Source organism: Oncorhynchus tshawytscha, linkage group LG12 (genome assembly GCF_018296145.1).
Source record: "Oncorhynchus tshawytscha isolate Ot180627B linkage group LG12, Otsh_v2.0, whole genome shotgun sequence".
In the NCBI taxonomy this organism is placed as follows: Eukaryota; Metazoa; Chordata; class Actinopteri; order Salmoniformes; family Salmonidae; genus Oncorhynchus; species Oncorhynchus tshawytscha.
In genome coordinates this window covers 38928262-38955164 of record NC_056440.1, presented here as the reverse complement: position 1 = coordinate 38955164, position 26903 = coordinate 38928262, and the positions used below count along the sequence as shown (strand labels likewise).

Here is a 26903-nt window from a genome sequence, read left to right as displayed (position 1 = left end):
AATCTGCAGTGTATCAAATACTTGTTCTCCCCACTGTGTATATATAGTACAAACTAATGGGGCGAACTCTAGCTTCTATCTCTTGCGTCTCTGCGCGCGACACGGCATTTCTTCTGCACGGCAGAAGAGTTGTGTAGCCGCGCACACAGCTTAGAGGGAACATTGGACAAGACACATACCCGATCACAGTCAACGCACATACTTTTGTATGTATAGTGTATGTGGACACCCCTTCAAATGAGTGGATTCAGCTATTTCGGCCACACCCTTTGCTGACAGGTGTATAAAATCAAGCACACAGCCATGCAATCACAGTAGACAAACATTGTCAGTAGAATGGCTTTACTAAAGACCTCAGTGACTTTCAACGTGGCACCGTCATAGGATGCCACCTTTCCAACAAGTCAGTTCATCAAATTTCTGCCTTGCTAGAGCTGCCCCGGTCAACTGTAAGTGCTGTTGTGGTGAATTGGAAACATCTAGGAGCAACAGGGATTCAGCTACGAAGTGGTAGGCCACACAAGCTCATTGAACGGGACCGCCGAAGCACATAGCGCATAAATATAGCCTGTACTTGATTGCAACACTCACTACCAAGTTCCAAACTGCAACGTCATCATAAAAACTGTTATTCGGGAGCTTCATGAAATGGGTATCCATGGCCGAGCAGCCTCACTCCAACTAGACAAAAGGAACACCTATGTGAGAGTGCTATTCATTGACTACAGCTCATCGTTCAACACCATAGTGCCCTCAAAGCTCATCACTAAGCTATGGACCCTGGGACTAAACACCTCCCCCTGCAACTGGATCCAGGACTTCCTGATGGGCCACCCCCAGGTGGTATGGGTAGGTAACATCCGCCACGCTTATCCTCAACACTGGGGCCCATCAAGGGTGTGTGCTCAGTCCCCTCCTGTACTCCCTGTTCACTCATGACTGCATGGCCAGGCACGACTCCAACACCATCATCAAGTTTGCCGATGACACAACAGTGGTAGGGCTGATTACCTTGAACGATGAGACAGCCTATAGGGAGGAGGTCAGAGACCTGACCGTGTGGTGCCAGGACAACAACCTCTCCCTCAATGTGATCAAGACAAAGGAGATGATTGTGGACCACAGGAAAAGAAGGACCGAGCACACCCCCATTGTCATCGACAGGGCTGCAGTGGAGCAGGTTGAGAGCTTCAAGTTCCAACAAACCATCATGGTCCAAACACACCAAGACAGTTGTGAAGAGGGCTGCTCCATTGAGAGCATCCTGCCTGACTGGTTGCCTCGCTGCCTGGTATGGCAACTGCTCGGCCTCCGACCGCAAGGCACTATAGAGGGTAGTGCGTACGGCCTAGTTCATCACTGGGGCCAAGCTTCCTGCCATCCAGGACCTCTATACCAGGCGGATTCAGAGGAAAGCCCTAAAAATGAGCAATGACTCCAGCCACCCTAGTCATAGACATAGGCTACCCAGACAATTTGCATTGCCCCCCCTCTTTTATGCTGCTGGTACTCTGTTTATTATCTATGCATAGTCACATTAACTCTACCTACATGTACATATTACCTCAACTAGCCGGTGCCCCCGCACATTGACTCTGTACCGGTACCCCCTGTATATAGCCTCGCCATTGTGATTTTACTGCTCTTCTTTAATAATTATTTGTTACTGTTTATTTTTTACTTAACACTTATTTATTTCATTAAAACTGCATTCTTGGTTAAGGGCTTGTAAGCTCTACACCTGTTGTATTCGGCGCATGTGACAAATACAAATTGATTTAATATAACAGAATATAATGCAAATAATATTTTTTCTACACTTGTGTCACGGGAATGTGTGGAACCGCTGTCATATCAACTGGCTCTAACCAGAATAGAAAGAGGAGTGGGAGTCCCTGGTGCACAACTGTGCAAGAGGACAAGTACATTAGTGTCTAGTTTGAGAAACGGACGCCTTACAAGTCCTCAACTGGCAGCTTCATTACATAGTACCTGCAAAACACCAGTCTTAACATCAACGGTGAAGAGACGACTTCGGGATGCTGGCCTTCTAGGCAGAGTTCCTCTGTCCAGTGTCTTGTGTTCTTTTGCCCGTCTTAATCTTTTCTTTTTATTGGCCAGTCTGAGATATGGCTTTTTCTTTGCAACTCTACCTAGAAGTCCAGCATCGCGGAGTTGCCTCTTCACTGTTGACGTTTAGACTGGTGTTTTGCGGGTACTATGTAATGTTGTTGTGTGGGAAAAATATTATTTGTATTTTATTATTTCATATTCTTAGCTTATTATAAAATATATGTGTGTTAATTGTGATCAGGGTAGTCAGTATGTCTGGTCTGTTCAATTAACAAACTAACTAGGCCTATTTAATTAATGTGCATGGTGCTGCCAGTAACATAATTAAGGTATGCCTTTCAATTATTTTATTGATCTCATAATGTTTCTTAGGACCTGCCTTTTGTAATGGTATATATTCAATGGATTGAATTAAAATAGATGTCGACCCACGTCTACTCTCACTTCTAAACTTGCCGGCATGTATATGGGAGATACAAAAGGCTCATCTCGACAAGGACATGGTAAAAATGGGACTGTAAGCCTCCTGAGTGCATCACAAAGCTTGCTGTGCCACTAGAGATCCTGGTTCGAGTCCAGGCTCTGTCACAGCCGCCCGCGACTGGGAGACCCATGGGGCGGTGCACAATTGGCCCAGCGTCGTCCGAGTTAGGGGACAGTTTGGCCGGTAGGGATGTTCTTGTCCCATCGTGCACTAGCGACCACTGTGGCGGGCCGGACGCAATGCATCCTGACACGGTCGCCAGGTGTGTGGTGTTTCCTCCAACACATTGGTGTGGCTGGCTTCCAGGTTAAGGGGCGTTGTGTCAACAAGCAGTGCGGCTTGGCTGAATTGTGTTTCGGAGGAAGCACGGCTCTCGACCTTCGCCTCTCCCGAGTACGTACGGGAGGTGCAGCGATGGGACAAGACTGTAACTACCAATTGGGACAAGACTGTAACTACCAATTGGATACCACGAAATTGGGGAGGAAATGTACATGTTTTAAATGAATTGGACTGTATGAATTGGGTTTTAAACATGAGCAGGTTTCTTTTTACTGGCATCGTACCAGTAAAGGGTATATGAAAGTAAAGGGTATATGAAAGTAAAGGGTATATGAAAGGGATAATAGACTGTCACACACCGGCTCCTGCAGTCCAGATATCTGAAAAAAATGTCATGAATTTATTTGAATAGCGAAAACAATTCAAATGCCCATCTTCTGTGTGTGTGTGTGTGTGTGTGTGTGTGCGTGCGTGACAGAACTTGAGGACCATGTGATGCTGGTCTTTAAACAAATTCATCTAAAATGTGTTGATGAACATTAAGCTCCAAGCTGATTTCATGCTCTGCTCCAGTAAGCGTTTCCTCTTTACTCCCGTCTCTGTGTAACCTTTCCCAAACATTTCCCAGGTGAAGGACACTGTAGGCTATGACACCCTGGGTCACTGTTTCTTCCTGGAGGACGGGATAGAGCATAGGAACACGTTCTTCCACAACCTGGGTTTGTTGACCCGACCGGGAACGCTCCTGCCCACCGATCGCAATGAGACCATGTGCACCAGCATCCGAGACAAAGTGTACAAGAACTACACCCCTTCACCGAGCATGGAGTGCAAGTAAGACACAGAAGAGACTTGTCTGGCCACGGATAGAGAGAGTGAACAAGTGACAGAGGGGAATAATAGAGGAACGGAAAGCAAGTGAAGAGGCAGACATTTGAAAAGATAATGGCTCAAAATGAAAGCGTTATAAAGTGGAGGTATACACAGAGTAGACTGACCAGGTGAACGTTATGAGTCCTTATGGATGTTACCTGTTAAATCCATTTCAACCAGTGTAGATGCATGGGAGGAGAGCCGTTAAATAAGTTTTTTTTAAGCCTTGAGACAATTGAGACATGGACTGTGTGTGTGCCATTCAGAGGATGAATGGGGCAAGACAAAATAAGTGCCTTTCGATGGGGTATGGTGCCAGGCACACTGGTTTTGAGTGTGTCAAGAACTGCAACACTGGTAGGTTTTTCACGCTCAACCGTGTTCTGTGTATATCAAGAATTAACCACCACCTAAAGGACATCCAGCCAACTTGACACAACTGTGGGAAGCATTTGAGTCAACATGGGCCAGCATCCCTGTGGAGCACTTTCGACACCTTGTAGAGTGAATTGAGGCTGTTCTGAAGGCAAAAGTGGGTGCAACTCAATATTCGGAAGGTGTTCCTAATGTTTTGTACACTCGTATGTGTGAGTGAGTGTGCGTGCGTAATGAGTTAGATGAAGTGTATGTGCGGCTTTATTGGACAGGCCTACCGTGAGAGAAGACGGAGGGATCATGTCCTCTGTGTGAGACTGATAGGGCTGTAGTAGTCTTGTCCCTGCAATAAGAACCACCCCGCTGCATGGGATGTGTTTCTGGGGGAGGTTGAAAAGGAGGTCAGTTTGGGGAGCAGCAGGCGCTGTATTTGGAGGAGTGTGTATGCCCGCGTGTGAGTTGGCAGACCTGTCCCCGTACAGGATTTATGTGGGAGAGGTGGATTATTCCATGGATAACAGGAGTCAGGGTTCTGTTTCTGCTTCATATTAAATGCATATATCCTGATACTAACAATCACTCACGCCTGGAGACATCTTCTTTAATGCCCCTCCTCCTCCCTGTGTGTGTGTGTCTTGGTGTGCTTGCGTTTGTTCTAGGGCAGTGTCTACGTTTTGGATCGCCAACCCCAATAATAACCTCATAAGCAACGCTGCTGCTGGCTCCCAGGTAAGACTATAATGATGTACGCCAACCCACCAAAGCAACCACTGTTTAATGAATGAATAGCAATTTGCAGGGGACTGATGATGTTTATCTGGTACGGTTGTATTGCTCCCCTCATCTCAGACATCAGTCATTAAAATTTTGATCTAATGGATGATCAGTCCTTGTATCCGTAGCTCCGTCTATGAATTCTAGCGGTTATGTATCTCTAGCCATCGCTCAGCCGTTTATGGCATTTCGTTTTTTTATTTGATTTTTTATTACGAACTGCAGCTTTACGGTTTAGCAACTCATTCGGATAAAAAACTGTGGCTTACCGGTTCATCTCATGTGATCTGGGGAGATATTGTCTTCCTACTCTTACATCAACAGCAATAAATGATGACTTGAACTGGGGGGGTAAAGTTGAACATCGTTACCCTACTGCTCAAGTTCAGGCACAATTGTGTCAATGTGTAAGCTCAGTACTCAATGACAGTCTTAGTGCTCAAGGATCATTCTTTTTTCTTCACCTCATTGTCAAAGCCACATTATTGTCCCCCACAATGAAATTCAAATGAAATGTTATTTGTCACGTGCCGAATACAACAGTCAGATTATATGCAACGCAGGACACGCTAGATAATATCTAGTAATATCATCAACCATGTGTACTTAACTAGTGATTATGATTGATTGTTTTTTTATAAGATAAGTTTAATGCTAGCTAGCAACTTACCTTGGCTTACGGCATTCGCGTAACAGGCAGTGCAACGAGAGAGAGAGGCAAGTCATTAATTGCGTTGGACTAGTTAACTGTAAGGTTGCAAGATTGGATCCCCCGAGCTGACAAGGTGAAAATCTGTCGTTCTGCCCCTGAAGGAGGCAGTTAACCCACCGTTCCTAGGCCGTCATTGAAAATAAGAATGTGTTCTTAACTGACTTGCCTTTTTAAATAAAGGTCTAAAAAAAATTAATGGCAAATCGGCGCCCAAAAATACCGATTTCCGATTGTTATGAAAACTTGAAATCGGCCCTAATTAATCGGCCATTCCGATTAATCGGTCGACCTCTACTCTGTTAGTGCCTTGCGGTCGGAGGCCGAGCAGTTGCCATACCAGGCATGGATGCAACCAATCAGGATGCTCTCGATGGTGCAGCTGTAGTACCTTTTGAGGATCTGAGGACCCATGCCAAATCTTTTCAGTCTCCTGAAGGGGAATAGGTTTTGTCGTGCCCTCTTCACGACTGTCTTGGTGTGCTTGGACCGTATTAGTTTGTTGGTGATGTGGACACCAAGGAACTTGAAGCTCTCAACCTGCTCCAGGAGTCACATGTGATATCTTAGACTCCAATTGAAGAGTCACGTGATATCTCAGACACCATTGGCCCGATTTTGACACAACTTGGGTGAATGATGCATCTTGCCAAAGACATCTGACATTTACAAAATTACACTGATTGGCTGAAGGAGGGGGGCGCTGCGTCATTCGTAGGGGACGACATGTTTACTGTTGCCTTGTTTTGTCCTTCTCCTTTTTCTCCCTTCTCTGCCACCCCTCCCTCATGTCATCCTAAAGGATGCTGGGATATGGTATGTGTTCCACAGCTCTTCCACAGGGGACTCTCATGGGCTGGTTCCAGAGACCCGGGCAGAGCTGACCCCTCTGGGGATCTTCTACAACAACCGGGTACACTCCAACTTTAAGGTACCACTCACTGGCAGCACTGTGTGAAAGACAAACACTGGTAAAAGCATGGTGCTAGCAGCGCCAAGGTCTTGGTGTTCAATTCCTGCAGGGATCACATATACAGTTGAAGTCGGAAGTTTACATACCCCTTTACCAAATACATTTAAACTCAGTTTTTCACAATTCCTGACATTTAATCCTAGTAAAAATTCCCTGTTTTAGGTCAAACCGTAGTCTGGCTTTTTTATGGCGGTTTTGGAGCAATGCCTTCTGCCTTGCTGAGCTGCCTTTTCAGGTTATGTCGTAATAGGACTCGTTTTACTGTGGATATAAATACTTTCGTACTTGTTTCCTCCAGCATTTTCACAAGGTCCTTTGCTGTTGTTCTGGGATTGATTTGCACGTTTTGCACCAAAGTACGTTCATCTCTAGGAGACAGAACTCCTTCCTGAGTGGTATGACGGCTGCGTGGTCCCATGGTGTTTATACTTGCGTACTATTGTTTGTACATATGAACGTGGTACCTTCAGGCATTTGGAAATTGCTCCCAAGGATGAACCAGACTTGTGGAGGTCTACAATTTTATTTTCTGTGGTCTTGACTGGTATCTTTTGATTTTCCCATGATGTCAACAAAGAGGCACTGAGTTTGAAGGTAGGCCTCGAAATACATCCAACTGGACACCTCTAATTGACTCAAATGATGTCAATTAGCCTATCAGAAGCTTCTAAAGCCATGACATTTTCTGGAATTTTCCAAGCTGTTTAAAAGGCACAGTCAACTTAGTGTATGTAAACTTCTGACCCACTGGAATGGTGATACACTGAAATAATCTGTCTGTAAACAATTGTTGGTAAAATTACTTGTGTCATGCACAAAGTAGGTGTCTTAACCGACTTGCCAAAACTATAGTTTGTTAACAAGAAAATGTGTGGAGTTGTTGAAAAGCGAGTTTTAATGACTCCAACCTAAGTGTATGTAAACTTCTGACTTCAACTGTACATACTAGTAAGAGCGCTTCCAATTGTCTGATTTCATACAGTTTTCCAGCTCTTACTCAAAGCCACAAAACTTACACGCTCACACACTTACCTCACTCGCCACATAAGTGTGCACACACAGACATGCACACACTAGCCTTTACAATAGGCCTCTGTTTCTCTGGCTCAATAAATTAGGTCAGGTGAACTGAGAGCCCTTTGTCCACTGACCAGAAGTGCCTGTCTCATAAGGAGTGTGCTTACAGTCTCAAGACTATGCTCCAATTATATACCCCTGGTAATGCTGTCTCGTTGCATTGCATTCACACTTGAACTGCATATACAAACACCCTTAAAACCCAGACATATGACAATTCACAGAGCTGCTACTGTTATACTCACGTGTAAAACTGACTCTATTGGGGGGGGGGGTTCTGTTTGGCTGACAAACAAATGCATTGTGCGTTTAAGTCCGTACTTGTGACAGTGGTTCCCATACCGGTTTGTGTTACCCAGGCTGGGCTCTTCATTGATAAAGGTGTAAAGACCACCAACGCAAGTGCTGCAGACCCCCGGGAGTACCTATGTCTGGACAACAATGCCAGGTAAGCACAGGTTAAACTACATCATATTTAGAACACACAGCTGAGCAAATTTTACAAAATGGACGAGCTGGTCATGTGTTCTCTGTGCTGGCTACACGGACTCGAATTTTGACATGAAAGGATAAACAATTTGGCGTGGTGGAGAGACCATGAAATTCCGCTGGCGCAAAGAGAGAAAATGCACGCATGCGGAATTACACTTATTTGACATAGTGATATATTAGAGACCTGTTTATTTGTTCAAATATGAAACTATGCCCTGGTATTACAAGAGACCGGCGCTCCAGGGCTCGAAAGTGCGACAAAATATACTGAACAAAGGTATAAACGCAACATGTAAAGTGTTGGTCCCATGTTTCATGAGCTGAAATAAAAGATCCCAGAAATGTTATACAAAAATTATATTTTGTGCAAAAATGTGTTTACATCCCTGTTAGTGAGCATTTCTCCTTTGCCAAGATAATCCACCCACTTGACAGGTGTGGCACATCAAGAAGCTGATTTAACTTCTTGGCGCACCCATCCCGTTAGCGGGATCATTTTCGTCAACATCCTCTGAATTGCAGAGCGCCAAATTCAAATTAAATTACTCAAATATTTAATTTTCATGAAATCACAAGTGCAATATAGTAAAACACAGTTTAGCTTGTTGTTAATCCACCTGGCGTGTCAGATTTAAAAAATAAAAAAAAGCTTTTTGGCGAAAGCTATCCAAGCGTTTATGTTAGGACATCTCTCTCAGCAGACAAAACATTATAAACAGCTAGCAGCAAGTAGATTGGTCACGAAAGTCAGAAAGCAATAAAATGATCGCTTACCTTTGATGAGCTTCGGATGTTTGCACTCATGAGACTCCCAGTTACACAATAAATGTTCCTTTTGTTCCATAAAGATTATTTTTAAATTAAAAAACCTCCATTTGGTTGGCGCGTTATGTTCAGAAATCCACAGGCTCGAGCGGTCACGACGGGGCAGACGAAAATTCCAAATAGTATCCGTAAAGTTCGTAGAAACATGTCAAACGTTTTTATAAACAATCCTCAGGTTGTTTTTACAATAAATAATCGATAATATTTCAACCGGACCGTAGCTTTTCAATAGGAGTGAGAGAGAAAATGTCTGCTCCAAGCTGCTAACGCATGCAAAACTCTGCTGGCACCCAGCCATCCAATGACGCGATGTGATCTTTCTCGCTCCTTTTTCAGAATAAAAGCCTGAAACTATGTCTAAAGACTGTTCACACCATGTGGAAGCCATAGGAAAAGGAATCTGGTTGATATCCCTTTAAATGAAGGGAAGGCATGCAATGGAACAGAGAGGTTTCAGGAAAAACAGCACTTCCTGCGGTTGTGGGCAGTGCAGTTGCAGTACCAGGCGGTTATACAGCCCGACAGGATGCTCTCAATTGTGCATCTGTAAAGGTTTGTGGGTTTTAGGGGCCAAGCCAAATTTCTACAGACTCCTGAGGTTGAAGAGGCACTTTTGCGCCTTTTTCACCACACTGTCTGTGTGGGTGGACCATTTCAGATCGTCAGTGATGTGTATGCTGAGGAACCTGAAGCGTTCCACCTTCTCCACTGTGTTCCTGTAGATGTGGATAGGGGCATGCTCCCTCTGCTGTTTCCTGAAGTCCACGATCAGCTCCTTTGTTTTGTTGACGTTGCGTTAGATGTTATTTTCCTGGCACCACACACCCAGGGCCCTCACCTCATCCCTGTAGCCTGTTTCATCATTGTTGGTAACCAGGCCTACTACTATTGTGTCATCTGCAAACTTGTGGCCACGAAGTCATGGGTGAACAGGGAGTACAGAAGGGCGCTGAGCATGCACCCTTGTGGGGCCCCTGTGTTGAGGATCAGATAAGTGGAGGTGTTGTTTCCTACCTTCACCACCTGGGGGTGGCCCGTCAGGAAGTCCAGGGCCCAGTTGCACAGTGCGTGGTTCAGACCCATGGCCCCAAGCTTAATGATGAGCTTGGCGGGTACTATGGTGTTGAATGCTGAGCTATAGTCAATTAACAGCATTCTTACATAGCTATTCCTCTTGTCCAGATTTTTGTATTTTTATTTAACCAGGTAGGCTAGTTGAGAACAAGTTCTCATTTGCAACTGTGACCTGGCCAAGATAAAGCATAGAAATTCGACACATACAACAACACAGAGTTACACATGGAATAAACAAAACATACAGTCAATAATACAGTAGAAAAAAGAAAACAAAAAGTCTATATACAGTGATTGCAAATGAGGTAAGATAAGGGAGTGAGGGCAATAAATAGGTCATGGTGGCGAAGTAATTACAATATAGCAATTAAACACTGGAATGGTAGATGTGCAAGTAGAGATACTGGGGTGCAAAGGAGCAAGAAAAATAAATAAATACAGTATGGGGATGAGGTAGATAGATGGGCTGTTTAAAGATGGGCTATGTACAGGTGCAGTGATCTGTGAGCTGCTCTGACAGCTGGTGCTTAAAGCTAGTGAGGGAGATATGGGTCTCAAGCTTCAGTGATTTTTGCAGTTCGTTCCAGTCATTGGCAGCAGAGAACTGGAAGGAAAGGCGACCAAAGGAGGAATTGGCTTTGGGAGTGACCAGTGAGCTATACCTGCTGGAGCGCGTGCTACGAGTGGGTGCTGCTATGGTGACCAGTGAGCTGAGATAAGGCTGGGCTTATCTTAGAGACTTGTAGATAACCTGTAGCCAGTGGGTTTGGGGACGAGTATGAAGCGAGGGCCAACCAACGAGAGCGTACATGTCGCAGTGGTGGGTAGTAGCTTTGGTGACAAAACGGATGGCACTGTGATAGACTGCATCCAATTTGTTGAGTAGATTGTTGAAGGCTATTTTATAGATGACATATCCGAAGTCAAGGATCGGTAGGATGGTCAATTTTACGTGGGTGAGTTTGGCAGCATGAGTGAAGGATGCTTTGTTGCGATATAGGAAGCCAATTCTAGATTTAATTTTGGATTGGAGATGCTTAATGTGAGTCTGGAAGGAGAGTTTTCAGTCTAACCAGACACCTAGGTATTTGTCCACGTATTCTAAGTCAGAGCCGTCCATAGTGATGCGGGACAGGCGGGCAGGTGCAGGCAGTGATCGATTGAATAGCATGCATTTAGTTTTACTTGCATTCAACCACTCTCGGATATGTGGGACGGTAGCGTCCCACCTGGCCAACATCCAGTGAAAATGCAGAGCGCCAAATTCAAATAAATTACTATAAAAATTGAACTTTGATGAAATCACTCATTCAATATACCAAATTAAAGCTACACTTGTTGTGAATCCAGCCAACATGTCAGTTTTCAAAAATGCTTTATGGCGACAGCAAACGATGCAAAGAGAGAAAAGCATATTTCAACCCTGCAGGCGCGACACAATGCGCAGAAATAAAAATATAATTCATGCCTTACCTTTGACGAGCTTCTTCTTTTGGCACTCCAATATGTCCCAGAAACATCACAAATGGTCCTTTTGTTCAATTCATTCCGTCGATATAAATCCAAAATGTCCATTTATTTGATCCAGAAAAACACTGGTTGATGAAAATACAAGTTTTATGCATGGAACTTTAGATACACTTCTCCGTAATGCAACCGCTGTGTCAGATTTCAAAAGAGCTTTACGGAAAAAGCCAACCATGCAATAATCTGAGTACGGCGCTCAGAGAACAAATACAAATATCCGCCATGTTGGAGTCAGTTGTCAGAAATAACATTATACATATTTACTTAACTTTGATGATCATCATCAGAATGCACTCCCAGGAATCCCAGTTCCACAATAAATGTTTGATTTGTTCGATAATATCCATCATTTATGTCCACTTTTGTTAGCGCGTTTGGTAAACAAATCAAAACTCACGAAGCGCGTTCACTAGTTGCAGACAAAATGTCAAAAGGTTCTGTTACAGACCGTTGAAACTTGTCAAACGATGTATGGAATCAATCTTTAGGATGTTGTTAACATACATCTTCAATAATATTCCAACCGGAGAATTCCTTCAGAAAAGCAAAGGAACGGGAGATAACTCTCATGTGAAATGCATGTGACCAGCGTGCATTTCAGACCCCCTTCATAGTAGAAGCCTCAAACAAGTTTCTAAAGACGGTTGACATCTAGTGGAAGCCTTAGGAAGTGCAACATGACAAATATCCCACTGTAACTTCAATAGGGGCTGAGTTGAAAATCGACCAACCTCAGATTTCCCACTTCCTGGTTGAATTTTTTCTCAGGGTTTTGCCTGCCATATGAGTTCTGTTATACTCACAGACATCATTCAAACAATTTTAGAAACTTCAGAGTGTTTTCTATCCAAATATACTAATAATATGCATATCTTAGCTTCTAGGCCTAAGTAGCAGGCAGTTTACTCTGGGCACCTTATTCATCCAAGCTACTCAATACTGCCCCCAAGCCATATGCCATCATCATGATTCTTTGTTTAGCAAAATCTTCTGTATATAAAATTCTAATGATGACGTTAGCTTGTCTACAAATGGTCTGAGGCATTCGTTAGATGAATTAGTCTTTTTTTTGTTAAGATGGTTTTGGGAAACCGTTCAGAGATTTCCGAAGGTTCTTACAATGATCTTAGCCTTAAGATGCTTTTGGGAAACCAGCCCTGTACTGTACTTGGATAGTCTGTACTTGTCTGTACTGTACTTGGATAGTCTGTACGGTACTTGTACTGTAGCCTGGAGGGTCTGGCAGGTTTTTGTTTACAGAGAAAACAAGGCTCCACAGATAGTTTATACTCTGCAGCAGTTTATCCAAATACAAGCCTCGGATTCAACAGATGGAAAATAGCTTAGGCCCTCCTCCAAGACCACTGCCTACGCTGTGTGTGTGTGTGTGTGTGTGTGTGTGTGTGTGTGTGTGTGTGTGTGTGTGTGTGTGTCTAGGTGAGTTTGTGTGTGTCGTGTTTGTCTGTGGCTATTTGAAAGAGTGCTGCGTGTCGGAGAGAGATTAAAAGTATGTGTGTTTCTATACTCATATTACATATGGGTCCATTTCAGGTTCCGTCCACATGAGAATGCAGACCCAAACCGGCCGCGGGTGGCTGCTCTCATCGACACACTCATCGCCTTCAAGAACAATGACCTCGGAGCCTGGATACGTGGCGGTGACATCACCATTCAGAACTCTGGGTGAGTGCTGGGATGTCAACACATTGAGCCCATGATGAATGCACTTACATTCATCATTGTTCATCAATGTCCTGTGCAGAAGTCATATCATGGGTTGTCTCTTAGGTTTGCTGTATGATTGGCACAGAGTTAAGTGTATCAAATGTTACCCAGGAGTTACCGTAGCAACTTGCATTACAATCAGAGGTTAGCATGCTATGCTAACATGTAAACAAGCAGCCAACTGTGTGTAACCTATCATTGGGCTATGTGTAGCCTATTAGCATGTTGCTAATAGTTCATTTGGTTCCTATTTCTCAGTCCACAAGGCTGTAGATGACAGTGAACCAGTGTCTCCTCCATTGCTGGGTTTTCCCCATAATTACTGATGCATTTATTCTCTCTGGTTATAGATTTGCAGACAATGGGGTGGGACTCTCCTTTGCGAGGTATGTACTAAGGCTCCTGTGTATGTTTCTACATCTGTGCATACCCCCCCCACACACACACACACATTTGCTCAAAAACATATCCCCTGCCTGTTGTCTTCCGTTAGTGACGGTAGCTACCCTAAGGATGAGGGCTCCAGTCAGGAGGTGACCCAGTCTCTGTTTGTGGGAGAAAGCCACAACCGCGGCTCCAACGGAGGCCAGAACAAGTACTGGGGCCAGGGAGGAGCAGATGGCAAGATGAGGACACTGCCCAGGAACAGGTGTGTGTGTAATAAAAAACATAGTGTTCGAAAGGGGGTGAACAAGTGTGTTGCTCTTGGAAGGGAAGTACTACTTCCTGTAATAGGATGAATGGTTTTGCTGTGTCACTTCCTGTGTTTCCTGTTAAACAATTTACTAGATCCGTGTAGTAAGCCTTATATGACAGAGACTAAAAGGGGGGGAATCCTGTGTTGGAAATAGAGGTTGACCGATTAATCGGCATAGCCGTTTAATTAGGGCCGATTTCAAGTTTTTCATAACAATCGGTAGTCTGCATTTTTGGATGCCGATTATAGAGAGAAATATTTGACGCGTCATAATAACTACAACCTAAAACTTCTTAACTGGGAATATTGAAGACTCATGTTAAAAGGAACCACCAGCTTTCATATGTTCTCATGTTCTGAGCAAGGAACTTAAACGTTAGCTTTTTTACGTGGCACATATTGCACTTTTACTTTCTTCTCCAACACTGTGTTTTTGCGTTATTTAAACCAAACTGAACATGTTTCATTATTTATTTGAGACTAAGTAGATAAAATAAGTGTTCATTCAGTATTGTTGTAATTGTCATTATTTTATGTAAATAAATTAATCGGACGATTAATCGGCATCGGCTTTTTTTGGTCCTCCAATAATCTGTATCGGCGTTGAAAAATCATAATTGGTCGACCTCTACTTAGAAATCAATCGCCAATAAAAGTCTGAGAAAATGTAAGTCAGTCACGGATGACAGTTGCGCAGGAGCACTCAGATCAGGGACATGGAGCACGCTGTCAGCCACCCAACCACAGTTAGAGAGACGGGCCTCATGGTCGTGTTCATTAAAGGGGCAATACACAGTTGCTACATCAATTTTGGGACTTGAATAATATACAGTGCTTCCAGAAAGTATTCATGCCCCTTGACTTATTCCACATTTTGTTGTGTTACAGCCTGAAATCAAAATGGATTAAAAAAAGTTTCCCCCATCTAAAAAAATGTCTTCCCCACGCAATACCCCATAATGACAATGTGAAAACATATACAGTGGGGCAAAAAAAATATTTAGTCAGCCATCAATTGTGCAGGTTCTCCCACTTAAAAAGATGAGAGAGGCCTGTAATTTTCATCATAGGTACACTTCAACTATGACAGACAAAATGAGGGAAAAAAATCCAGAAAATCACATTGTAGGATTTTTAATGAATTTATTTGCAAATTATGGTGGAAAATAAGTATTTGGTCAACTACAAACAAGCGCGATTTCTGGCTCTCACAGACCTGTAACTTCTTCTTTAAGAGGCTCCTCTGTCCTCCACTCGTTACCTGTATTAATGGCACCTGTTTGAACTTGTTGTCAGTAAAAAATACACCTGTCCACAACCTCAAACAGTCACACTCCAAACTCCACTATGGCTGAGACCAAAGAGCTGTCAAAGGACACCAGAAACAAAATTGTAGACCCGCACCAGGCTGGGAAGACTGAATCTGCAATAGGTAAGCAGCTTGATTTGAAGAAATCAACTGTGGGAGCAATTATTAGGAAATGGAAGACATACAAGACCACTGATAATCTCCCTCGATCTGGGGCTCCACGCAAGATCTCACCGCGTGGAGTCAAAATGATCACAAGAACGGTGAGCAAAAATCCCAGAACCACACGGGGGGACCTAGTGAATGACCTGCAGAGAGCTGGGACCAAAGTAACAAAGCCTACCTACCATCAGTAACACACTACGCCGCCAGGGACTCAAATCCTGCAGTGCCAGACGTGTCCCCCTGCTTAAGCCAGTACATGTCCAGGCCCATCTGAAGTTTGCTAGAGAGTATTTGGATGATCCAGAAGAAGATTGGGAGAATGTCATATGGTCAGATGAAACCAAAATAGAACTTTTTGGTAAAAACTCAACTCGTCGTGTTTGGAGGACAAAGAATGCTGAGTTGCATCCAAAGAACACCATACCTACTGTGAATCATGGGGGTGGAAACATCATGCTTTGGTGCTGTTTTTCTGCCAAGGGACCAGGACGACTGATCCGTGTAAAGGAAAGAATGAATGGGGCCATGTATCGTGAGATTTTGAGTGAAAACCTCCTTCCATCAGCAAGGGCATTGAAGATGAAACGTGGCTGGGTCTTTCAGCATGACAATGATCCCAAACACACCGCCCGGGCAACGAAGGAGTGTCTTCGTAAGAAGCATTTCAAGGTCCTGGAGTGGCCTAGCCAGTCTCCAGATCTCAACCCCATAGAAAATCTTTGGAGGGAGTTGAAAGTCCGTGTTGTCCAGCAACAGCCCCAAAACATCACTGCTCTAGAGGAGATCTGCATGGAGGAATGGGCCAAAATACCAGCAACAGTGTGTGAAAACCTTGTGAAGATTTACAGAAAACATTTGACCTCTGTCATTGCCAACAAAGGGTATATAACAAAGTATTGAGATAAACTTTTGTTATTGACCAAATACTTATTTTCCACCATAATTTGCAAATAAATTCATTAAAAATCCGACAATGTGATTTTCTGGATTTGTTTTCTCATTTTGTCTGTCATAGTTGAAGTGTACCTAATGATGAAAATTACAGGCCTCTCTCATCTTTTTAAGTGGGAGAACTTGCACAATTGGTGGCTGACTAAATACTTTTTTGCCCCACTGTAAACAGTTGAAGTCGGAAGTTTACATACACTTAGGTTGGAGTCATTTAAACTCATTTTTCAACCACACCACAAATTGATAACAAACTATAGTTTTGGCATGTTGGATAGGACATCTACTTTGTGCATGACACAAGTAATTTTTACAACACTTATAATTCACTGTATCACAATTCCAGTGAGTCAGAAGTTTACATACACTAAGTTGACTGTGCCTTTAAACAGCTTGGAAAATTCCAGAAAATTATGACTTTATAAACTTCTGATAGGCTAATTGCCATCATTTGACTCAATTGGAGGAGTACCTGTGGATGTATTTCAAGGCCTACCTTCAAACTCAGTGCCTCATTGCTTGACATCAGGGGAAAATCAAAAGAAATCAGCCAAGACCTCAGAAATAAATTGTCTGGTTCATACTTGGGCGCAATTTCCCCAAAAAAGTGGGAGGCTTGCAAGCCGAAGAACACCATCCCAATTGTGAGGCACGGGGGTGGCAGCATCATGTTGTGGGGGTGCTTTGCTGCAGGAGGGACTGGTGCACTTCACAAAATAGATGGCATCATGATGGAGGGAATATTTTGTGGATATATTGAAGCAACATCTCAAGACATCAGTCAGGATGTTAAAGCTTGGTTGCAAATGGGTCTTCCAAATGGACAATGGCCCCAAGCATACTTTCAAAGTTGTGGCAAAATGGCTTAAGGACAACAAAGTCAAGGTATTGGAGTGGCCATCACAACGCCCTGACCTCAATCCTTTAGAAAATTTGTGGGCAGAACTGAAAAAGCGTGTGCGAGCAAGGAGGCCAACAAACCTGACTCAGTTACACCAGCTCTGTCAGGAGGAATGGGCCAAAATTCACCCAACTTATTGTGGGAAGCTTATGGAAGGCTACCTGAAACATTTGACCCAAGTTAAACAATGTAAAGGCAATGCTACCAAATACTAATAGTGTATGTAAACTTCTGAACAACTGGGAATGTGATGAAAGAAATAAAAGCTGAAATAAATCCTTCTCTCTACTATTATTCTGACATTTCACATTCTTAAAATATAGTGGTGATCATAACTGACCTAAGACAGGGAATTTTTACTAGGATTAAATGTCAATTGGAATTGTGAACAATTGAGTTTAATTGTATTTGGCTAAGATTTATGTAATCTTCTGACTTCAACTGTGTATATATTTTTTCTTCTCAAATGCATTTAAAATGAATTGCAGAAATATCTAATTTACATATGTATTCACACCCCTGAGTCAATACTTTGTAGAAGCACATTTGGCAGTGATTACAGCTCTGAGTCTTTCCACACCTGGATTGTGCAACATTTACCCTTTTATTTTTTTAAAACTTTTTTTATTTTTTTTCAAAATTCTTCAAGCTCTGTCAAATTGGTTGTTGATCATAGCTGGACAACCATTTGCAGGTCTTGCCATAGATTTTCAATAAGATTTGTCGAAACTGTAACTCGGCCACTCATGAACATTCACTGTCTTCTTGGCAAGAAACTCCAGTGTAGATTTGGCCTTGTGTTTTAAGTTATTTTCCTGCTGAAAGGTGAAGTCATCTTCCAGTGTCTGGCGGAAAGCAAACAACCAGCTCCATTCTGTTTATTTTTATCTTGAAAAACTCCCCAGTCCTTAACCATTACAAGCATACCCATAACATGATGCAGCCACCACTCTGGAAATATGGAGAGTGATAATGTATTGGATTTGCCCCAAACATAATAATTTGTATTCAGGCCAAAAAGTGAATTGCTTTGCCACATGTTTGTGCATTATTACTTTAGTGCCTTGTTGCAAACAGGATGCATATTTTAGATTAGGCTTGCCATAACAAAGGGGTTGAATACTTATTGATTGAAGACATTTCAGATTTTCATTTTTAGGTAAATTGTACAAGTAAAAAGAAAAAAAAAATCCACTGTGACATTGGAGGGTTTTACATGTAGGCCAGTGACAAAAATCTAAATTTAATACATTTTAAAATCACACTGTAACACAACAAATTGTGGGAAAAGTCAAGGGATGTGAATACTTTCTGAAGGCACTGTATACCCATTGATTCTTGAAGAATATAACTTATAAATGCCTCATGAGCTTATTAAAATTAAAGTAAAATTATATATTTTTAAAAACACTAGGCTCAAAACATGATTAAAACTGTAATTTGGATGGTCAGTCCTTGCTTCCACAGCTCTGTCTATGAATTTGAAAGTTTCCCCATCCCTCAGCTTTTTACCTAAACAAGGGTGGGTGGTTTCTTTGTTATGGTTTCAACTGCTGATTGCCACTTTAAGGCATGCAACGGGAAAAGGTATTCAAACATTTTGTAGTAAAAAATCAAACTACTTTTTCGCGAGTTGGTAGTAGGAGAGAGGCGCTTCAGAGAGAGAGGTCGTTTCACCGGCCGAGGGAGAGTCCGCTAATCCAAAAGCGATATAGTGAGGTTAATCCAAAGTAGATAGTTTCCAGAGGCAATAATCAGAGGCGGCATTGGGCACAGGAGACGAGAGGAAGAGTCAATAATAAGACGGCAATCTGAGGAAGGCTCCAGGCAGATGGCAATGATCACAACAGCACAGTCAGTCAGCTAATGTAGCATGCTAGTACTAAGCTAAGGTTGAAAAAACTTGTAGCCTACTATACAGAAAGCAGGACAAAAAGTTGACCAAACTAATTGGAGGATGAAAAACAAACAGAACAGATGAGTTACTAACCAATTAGAACATGCAGGAAGGATTTTCCACTTTCCTTTTGAGCCAGAGGCAAGCCTGCTGGTGCAGGAGAAGCCAGAGCTGCCTTGACTGGAGCAGCCGAGCAGGATCATGCGGGTCTCCACGTGTGGGGAATCTGATTGGTTGTTTACATCACACCTCCTCGTGATTAGAGGATTGTAGCTCACCAATGCCAACACTTGGTCTGCATGGCTAGTGGCTAACATTAGCCTGTTTGAGCTAGCTAACGCAGAGTATATTCTCCATATGACTTTGAGAAATAGTGCATTGTGAGTAGTTAAGAAGATATCTGAAGATAAGTTAGTAAATATTTTTTACAAAAATTTAAAAAACAACCATGTTTGTAGTTATAGGCAACCAGATTGTGACTGCAACAAATTTATTAAGTCTTTGACCACACTGTGTTGTTACTTTGTGAGTATAAACACATGCTTCCTGCCCTTAACCAAACTACAATTTTTAAATGAATTATAGAGCATTTATAAAGTGTGCATAAGCACTACGTAAATGCCTTTCAAATTATTTATACTACATGAAGGGTGATTTAAAAAAAAAAAAAAAAAAAAGAGGTCATAATATCTGGTGCCAAACCTGGCATGTCCCCTTTGCCACCCTTTATATAGCAGGACATTTCAAGGGTTTATTAAGGCTTAGAAGTTGTTGTTCATTTAAAGTGGTCGCTCTGGTCATGCTCGCCTGTGGCCACTACCTCCTCCGAAGGTCACAAAAACGTGGGAACAGCTAATTACAGCGTGCTCTAATTTCTCAGATGACGCCCTCGTTTTTGACGGCCCTGTTACTCCTCTCTGGGATTAATGGGCCTTTTTAGACACTTCCTGACCACCCTGTAACTGCTAGATGTTTGTGTTGTTGTCGCCACTGATGACATCACAGACAGGATTTTCCCAGAGAGGGACACAACAATGTTCTCACTTTGATCTCCTTTTGTCATCTAGTTAGACAACGAGCTGATAATCCTAGCAATAGGCCTAATGTTTCTCTCCAGTGTTTTCAATAGCTATACATGACGTGTAGGTTGTCAGCTGATTCATTCGGGAAGGTAATTTTGAAGTTCATGTGTGTTGTGTGACTCTCGCGCTTATTTTTCCAAGGACATTCCCGATCCGTGGCTTCCAGATCTACGATGGTCCTGTTCGGCTCACCCAGAGCACTTTCCGAAATTATGTCCTGACGACGGAGCGCTTCGCCAGCGCAGTGGGCTTCAACCTGAAGAACACCTGGCAGCTCACGCCCCGCAACAACCTGTCCAAGCTCAGCTTCCAGCCCAATGTGAGTAGCTAGCACACCACTCCACCTTTCATCCTAGAAGTGGGCACTCATTCACCACCCCTCGTGCATAGAAAAGCATTGGATTGGTGCAAGCAAGGTGGTGCCATATTGTTTATGCCATATTCCTTACACCAGTGAGTCCTTTTATATACGAGGGGGAGTGTATGAGTGCACACTTTGGGAGAAGGGCCATTGTTCTACCCCTTCTTTCAAATACTGACAGAATAATGATGTTATGAAATACACAGTACCAGTCAAAAGTTTGGAGACACCTACTCATTTCAGGGATTTTCTTTATTTTTACTGTTTTCTACATTGTAGAATAAAAGTGAAGACATCAAACTATGAAATAACACATATGGAATCATGTAGTAACCAAAAACTTGTTAAGCAAATCTAAATACACTGCTCAAAAAAATAAAGGGAACACTTAAACAACACAATGTAAATCCAAGTCAATCACACTTCTGTGAAATCAAACTGTCCACTTAGGAAGCAACACTGATTGACAATAAATTTCACATGCTGTTGTGCAAATGGAATAGACAACAGGTGGAAATTATAGGCAATTGTAAGACACCCCCAATAAAGGAGTGGTTCTGCAGGTGGTGACCACAGACCACTTCTCAGTTCCTATGCTTCCTGGCTGATGTTTTGGTCATTTTTGAATGCTGGCAGTGCTTTCACTCTAGTGGTAGCATGAGACGGAGTCTACAACCCACACAAGTGGCTCAGGTAGTGCAGCTCATCCAGGATGGCACATCAATGCGAGCTTTGGCAAGAAGGTTTGCTGTGTCTATCAGCGTAGTGTCCAGAGCATGAAGGCGCTACCAGGAGACAGGCCAGTACATCAGGAGACGTGGAGGAGGCCGTAGGAGGGCAACAACCCAGCAGCAGGACCGCTACCTCCACCTTTGTGCAAGGAGGAGCACTGCCAGAGCCCTGCAAAATGACCTCCAGCAGGCCACAAATGTGCATGTGTCTGCTCAAACGGTCAGAAACAGACCCCATGAGGGTGGTATGAGGGCCCGACGTCCACAGTTGGGGGTTGTGCTTACAGCCCAACACCGTGCAGGACGTTTGGCATTTGCCAGAGAACACCAAGATTGGCAAATTCGCCACTGGCGCCCTGTGCTCTTCACAGATGAAAGCAGGTTCACACTGAGCACATGTGACAGACGTGACAGTCTGGAGACGCCGTGGAGAACGTTCTGCTGCCTGCAACATCCTCCAGCATGACCAGTTTGGCGGTGGGTCAGTCATGGTGTGGGGTGGCATTTCTTTGGGGGGCCGCACAGCCCTCCATGTGCTCGCCAGAGGTAGCCTGACTGCATTAGGTACCGAGATGAGATCCTCAGACCCCTTGTGAGACCATATGCTGGTGCGGTTGGCCCTGGGTTCCTCCTAATGCAAGACAATGCTAGACCTCATGTTCCTGGAGTGTGTCAGCAGTTCCTGCGAGAGGAAGGCATTGATGCTATGGACTGGCCCGCCCGTTCCCCAGACCTGAATCCAATTGAGCACATCTGGGACATCATGTCTCGCTCCATCCACCAACGCCACGTTGCACCACAGGTTTGGGAGGAGATCCCTCAGGAGACCATCCGCCTCCTCATCAGGAGCATGCCCAAGCGTTGTAGGGAGGTCATACAGGCACGTGGAGACAACACACACTACTGAGCCTCATTTTGACTTGTTTTAATGACATTACATCAAAGTTGGATCAGCCTGTAGTATGGTTTTCCACTTTCAGTTTGAGTGTGACTCCAAATCCAGACCTCCATGGGTTGATAAATTTGATTTCCATTGATCATTTTTGTGTGATTTTGTTGTCAGCACATTCAGCTATGTAAAGAAAAAAGTATTTAATAAGAATATTTCATTCATTCAGATCTAGGATGTGTTATTTTAGTGTTCCCTTTTATTTTTTTGAGCAGTGTATACATTTGACATTCTCAAAGTAGCCACCTTTTGCCTTGATGACAGCTTTGCACACTCTTGGCATTCGCTCAACCAACATGAGGTAGTCATCTGGAATGCATTTCAATTAACAGGTGTGCCTTGTTAAAAGTTAATTTATTTCCTTAATGTTTTTGAGCCAATCAGTTGTGTTGTGACATGGTACGGGTGGTATACAGAAGATAGGCCTATTTGGTAAAAGACCAAGTCCATATTATGGCAAGAACAGCTCAAATAAGCAAAGAGAAACCACAGTCCATCATTATATTAAGACATGTTTAAGACTTTTTTGGTTACTACATGATTCCATGTGTTATTTCATAGTTTTAATGACTTCACTATTTTTACAGAAACTTTGAAAGTTTCTCCAAATGCAGTCACAAAAACCATCAAGCGCTATGATGAAACTGGTTCTCATGAGGACCGCCACAGGAAAGGAAGACCCAGAGTTACCTCTGTTGCAAATGATAAGTTAATTAGAGATAACTGCACCTCAGATTGGAGTTCAAGTAACAGACACATCTCAACATCAACTGTTGAAAGGAGACTGCGTGAATCAGACCTTCATGGTCGATTGGACATTAGACCAGTGGAAATCTGTTCGTTGGTCTGATGAATCCAAATTTGAGATTTTGGGCTCCAACCACCGTGTCTTCGTGAGATGCAGAGTAGGTGAACGGATGATCTTTGCATGTGTGGTTCCCACCGTGAAACATGGAGGAGGAGGTTTGATGGTGTGGGGGTGTTTTGCTGGTGACACTGTCAGTGATTTATTTAGAATTCAAGGCACACTTAACCAGCATGGCTACCACAGCATTCTGCAGCGCTACACCATCCCATCTGGTTTGCGCTTAGAGGGACTATCATTTGTTTGTCAACAGGACAATGACCCAAAAACACACCTCCAGGCTGTGTAAGAGCTATTTGACCAAGGAGAGTGATGGAGTGCTGCATCAGATGACCTGGCCTCCACAATCACCTGACATCAACCCAATTGAGATGGTTTGGGATGAGTTGGGCCGCAGAGTGAAGGAAAAGCAGACATTAAGTGCCCAGCATACAGTGGTTGCTCCACTAAAAGTTGTGTGATTATGCTGCGTTACTTGGAGGTCATTTGTGGTTTAGTACAGTAGCCTGCGTCACCACTTCATTGCTCCAGACCAGCGCAAGGGGGAGTTAGAGCACCTATTATGCTTTTGGGTCATACTGTGTCTCTAACTGACAATGAATGGGTGACATAAACCTAAATAGAAACAGATAATTGTGCACAACTTCAGTTTTACTTACTAAAACTGCTGTTTCGCTAAGGTTTTTATTTTATTTTGTTAGGATTATTTTGCCCCTACTATAATACTGTATTCCACTCCCGACCGGTCACGTTATACAGCGCCTGAGTTTTTTATTTTTTTATTTCACCTTTATTTAACCAGGTAGGCTAGTTGAGAACAAGTTCTCATTTGCAACTGCGACCTGGCCAAGATAAAGCATAGCAGTGTGAACAGACAACACAGAGTTACACATGGAATAAACAATTAACAAGTCAATAACACAGTAGAAAAAGAAAAGAGTCTATATACATTGTGTGCAAAAGGCATGAGGAGGTAGGCGAATAATTACAATTTTGCAGATTAACACTGGAGTGATAAATGATCAGATGGTCATGTACAGGTAGAGATATTGGTGTGCAAAAGAGCAGAAAAGTAAATAAATAAAAACAGTATGGGGATGAGGTAGGTAAAAATGGGTGGGCTATTTACCGATAGACTATGTACAGCTGCAGCGATCGGTTAGCTGCTCAGATAGCAGATGTTTGAAGTTGGTGAGGGAGATAAAAGTCTCCAACTTCAGCGATTTTTGCAATTCGTTCCAGTCACAGGCAGCAGAGAACTGGAATGAAAGGCGGCCAAATGAGGTGTTGGTGTTCCTGACTGACTGCGTGTATTGGTTCCTGACTTCCCTGAATAGTTGCATATCGCGGGGACTATTCGATGCTATTGCAGTCCGCCACAGGATGTTTTTGTGCTGGTCGAGGGCAGTCAGATCTGGAGTGAACCAAGGGCTATATCTGTTCTTAGTTCTGCATTTTTTGAACGGAGCATGCTTATCTAAAATGGTGAGGAAGTTACTTTTAAAGAATGACCAGGCATCCTCAACTGACGGGATGAGGTCAATGTCCTTCCAGGATACCCGGGCCAGGTCGATTAGAAAGGCCTGCTCACAGAAGTGTTTTAGGGAGCGTTTGACAGTGATGAGGGGTGGTCGTTTGACTGCGGCTCCGTAGCGGATACAGGCAATGAGGCAGTGATCGCTGAGATCCTGGTTGAAGACAGCGGAGGTGTATTTGGAGGGCCAGTTGGTCAGGATGATGTCTATGAGGGTGCCCTTGTTTACAGATTTAGGGTTGTACCTGGTGGGTTCCTTGATGATTTGTGTGAGATTGAGGGCATCTAGCTTAGATTGTAGGACTGCCGGGGTGTTAAGCATATCCCAGTTTAGGTCACCTAACAGAACAAATTCTGAAGCTAGATGGGGGGCGATCAATTCACAAATGGTGTCCAGGACACACCTGGGAGCTGAGGGGGGTCGGTAGCAGGCGGCAACAGTGAGAGACTTATTTCTGGAGAGAGTAATTTTCAAAATTAGTAGTTCAAACTGTTTGTTATGGACCTGGAAAGTATGACATTACTTTGCAGGCTACCTCCCCCTTTGGCAGTTCTATCTTGACGGAAAATGTTATAGTTGGGTATGGAAATCTCAGAATTTTTGGTGGCCTTCCTGAGCCAGGATTCAGACATGGCAAGGACATCAGGGTTAGCAGAGTGTGCTAAAGCAGTGAGTAAAACAAACTTAGGGAGGAGGCTTCTGATGTTGACATGCATGAAACCAAGGCTTTTTCGATCACAGAAGTCAACAAATGAGGGTGCCTGGGGACATGCAGGGCCTGGGTTTACCTCCACATCACCCGCGGAACAGAGGAGGAGTAGAATGAGGGTGCGGCTAAAGGCTATCAAAACTGGTCGCCTAGAGCATTGGGGACAGAGAATAAAAGGAGCAGATTTCTGGGCATGGTAGAATATATTCAGGGCATAATGCGCAGACAGGGGTATGGTGGGGTATGAGTGGCGCAACGGTCTAAGACACTGCATAGCAGTGCAAGCTGTGTTGCTACAGATGCCGGTTCAATACCTGTGCCGCCCTCGACTGAGAGACCCATGAGATGACTGTACTTTTTTAGTTTCTCTCCCTCTACAAACAGAAATAAATAAATCTAAATAACAAACTGGCTTTCTTTCCGAATTAGTAACAATGTCTCACCATGTTCAAGAATGTCCTTTTTCTTGCTCATATTACGTTATTTGAAAACAAAATCATCATCTCCAAAATATATATTTTTTAACAAAGTGATTTATTATTATTATTATTAATTTAGAATTCTATAAAAGCTTGTTGGATATTCTAACAGATATATTATTAACCCTGTTATTAGCAGGACAATATATTCAATCTGGACACTGACCCTCCAAAATGGAAGGAAGTAGAGAACGTTGTCCGACGAGCAAGAGCGGCCTCGGCTCCTGGGCCTAATGGAGTACCATACAAGCTCTACAAGAACGCCCCGGATGTTCTACGCTTTCTTTGGAGGCTCATGAGGATAGTGTAGAAAGAAGGAAATAATACCAAAGGCATGGCGAAGGGCTGGTGGTGTGCTAATCCCGAAAGAGAAGGATGCGACAGACATCAGTCAATTCCGAACAATCTCCCTTCTCAACGTCGAAGGGAAGATCTTTTTCAGTATAATAGCACAGAGGCTGTCCACTTACTTGTAAAGGAACAAGTAAATTGTTACATCTGTACAGAAAGCGGGCATTCCTGGTTTCTCTGGTTGCCTGGAACATACTAGTATGATTTGGCACCAGATACAAACATCTAAGAAGGACAAGAGAGACCTCTGTCATCTTCCTCGACCTGGCCAATGCCTTTGGCTCAGTTGCCCATGAACTCCTCTGGGAATCCTTCAACATTTTCCACGTACCAGAACCCAACACTACACTGGTAAAGGCCTATTTCCAAGACCTGCAATTGTGTTTCACAACACCTGACTTCACAACAACATGGCAGCGCTTGGAAGTAGGCATAATGGCAGGCTGTACAATTTCACCTCTGGCCTTCACTATGGCCATGGAAGACATCACCAGGGCATCGAGATGGGTGGTCGGCGGTGAGAGAACTAAGGAAGGGCTCCGTCTCCCACCTATCCGAGCATACATGGATGACATGACTACACTGACCACCACTGCAGCATGCACCAGGCGGCTACTTGCAAAACTGCAGGATAACATCAAGTGGGCCTGGATGAAAATCA

At 43.4% G+C, this 26903-nt stretch overlaps 1 protein-coding gene across 3 annotated transcripts in view; it reads left to right on the top strand.

Annotated features, from left to right (window-relative positions):
• LOC112263238 (cell surface hyaluronidase) overlaps positions 1–26903 on the top strand; it is a 74244-nt gene that overhangs the window by 32568 nt on the left and 14773 nt on the right. For all 3 annotated transcript variants that reach the window (XM_024439291.2, XM_024439290.2, XM_024439292.2), the window contains 8 exons: positions 3468–3673; positions 4747–4816; positions 6373–6501; positions 7980–8068; positions 13090–13221; positions 13614–13649; positions 13757–13912; positions 20404–20581. In XM_024439291.2, the coding sequence (XP_024295059.1) occupies positions 3468–3673; positions 4747–4816; positions 6373–6501; positions 7980–8068; positions 13090–13221; positions 13614–13649; positions 13757–13912; positions 20404–20581 (996 nt within the window). The remainder of the gene's footprint in view (positions 1–3467; positions 3674–4746; positions 4817–6372; positions 6502–7979; positions 8069–13089; positions 13222–13613; positions 13650–13756; positions 13913–20403; positions 20582–26903) is intronic.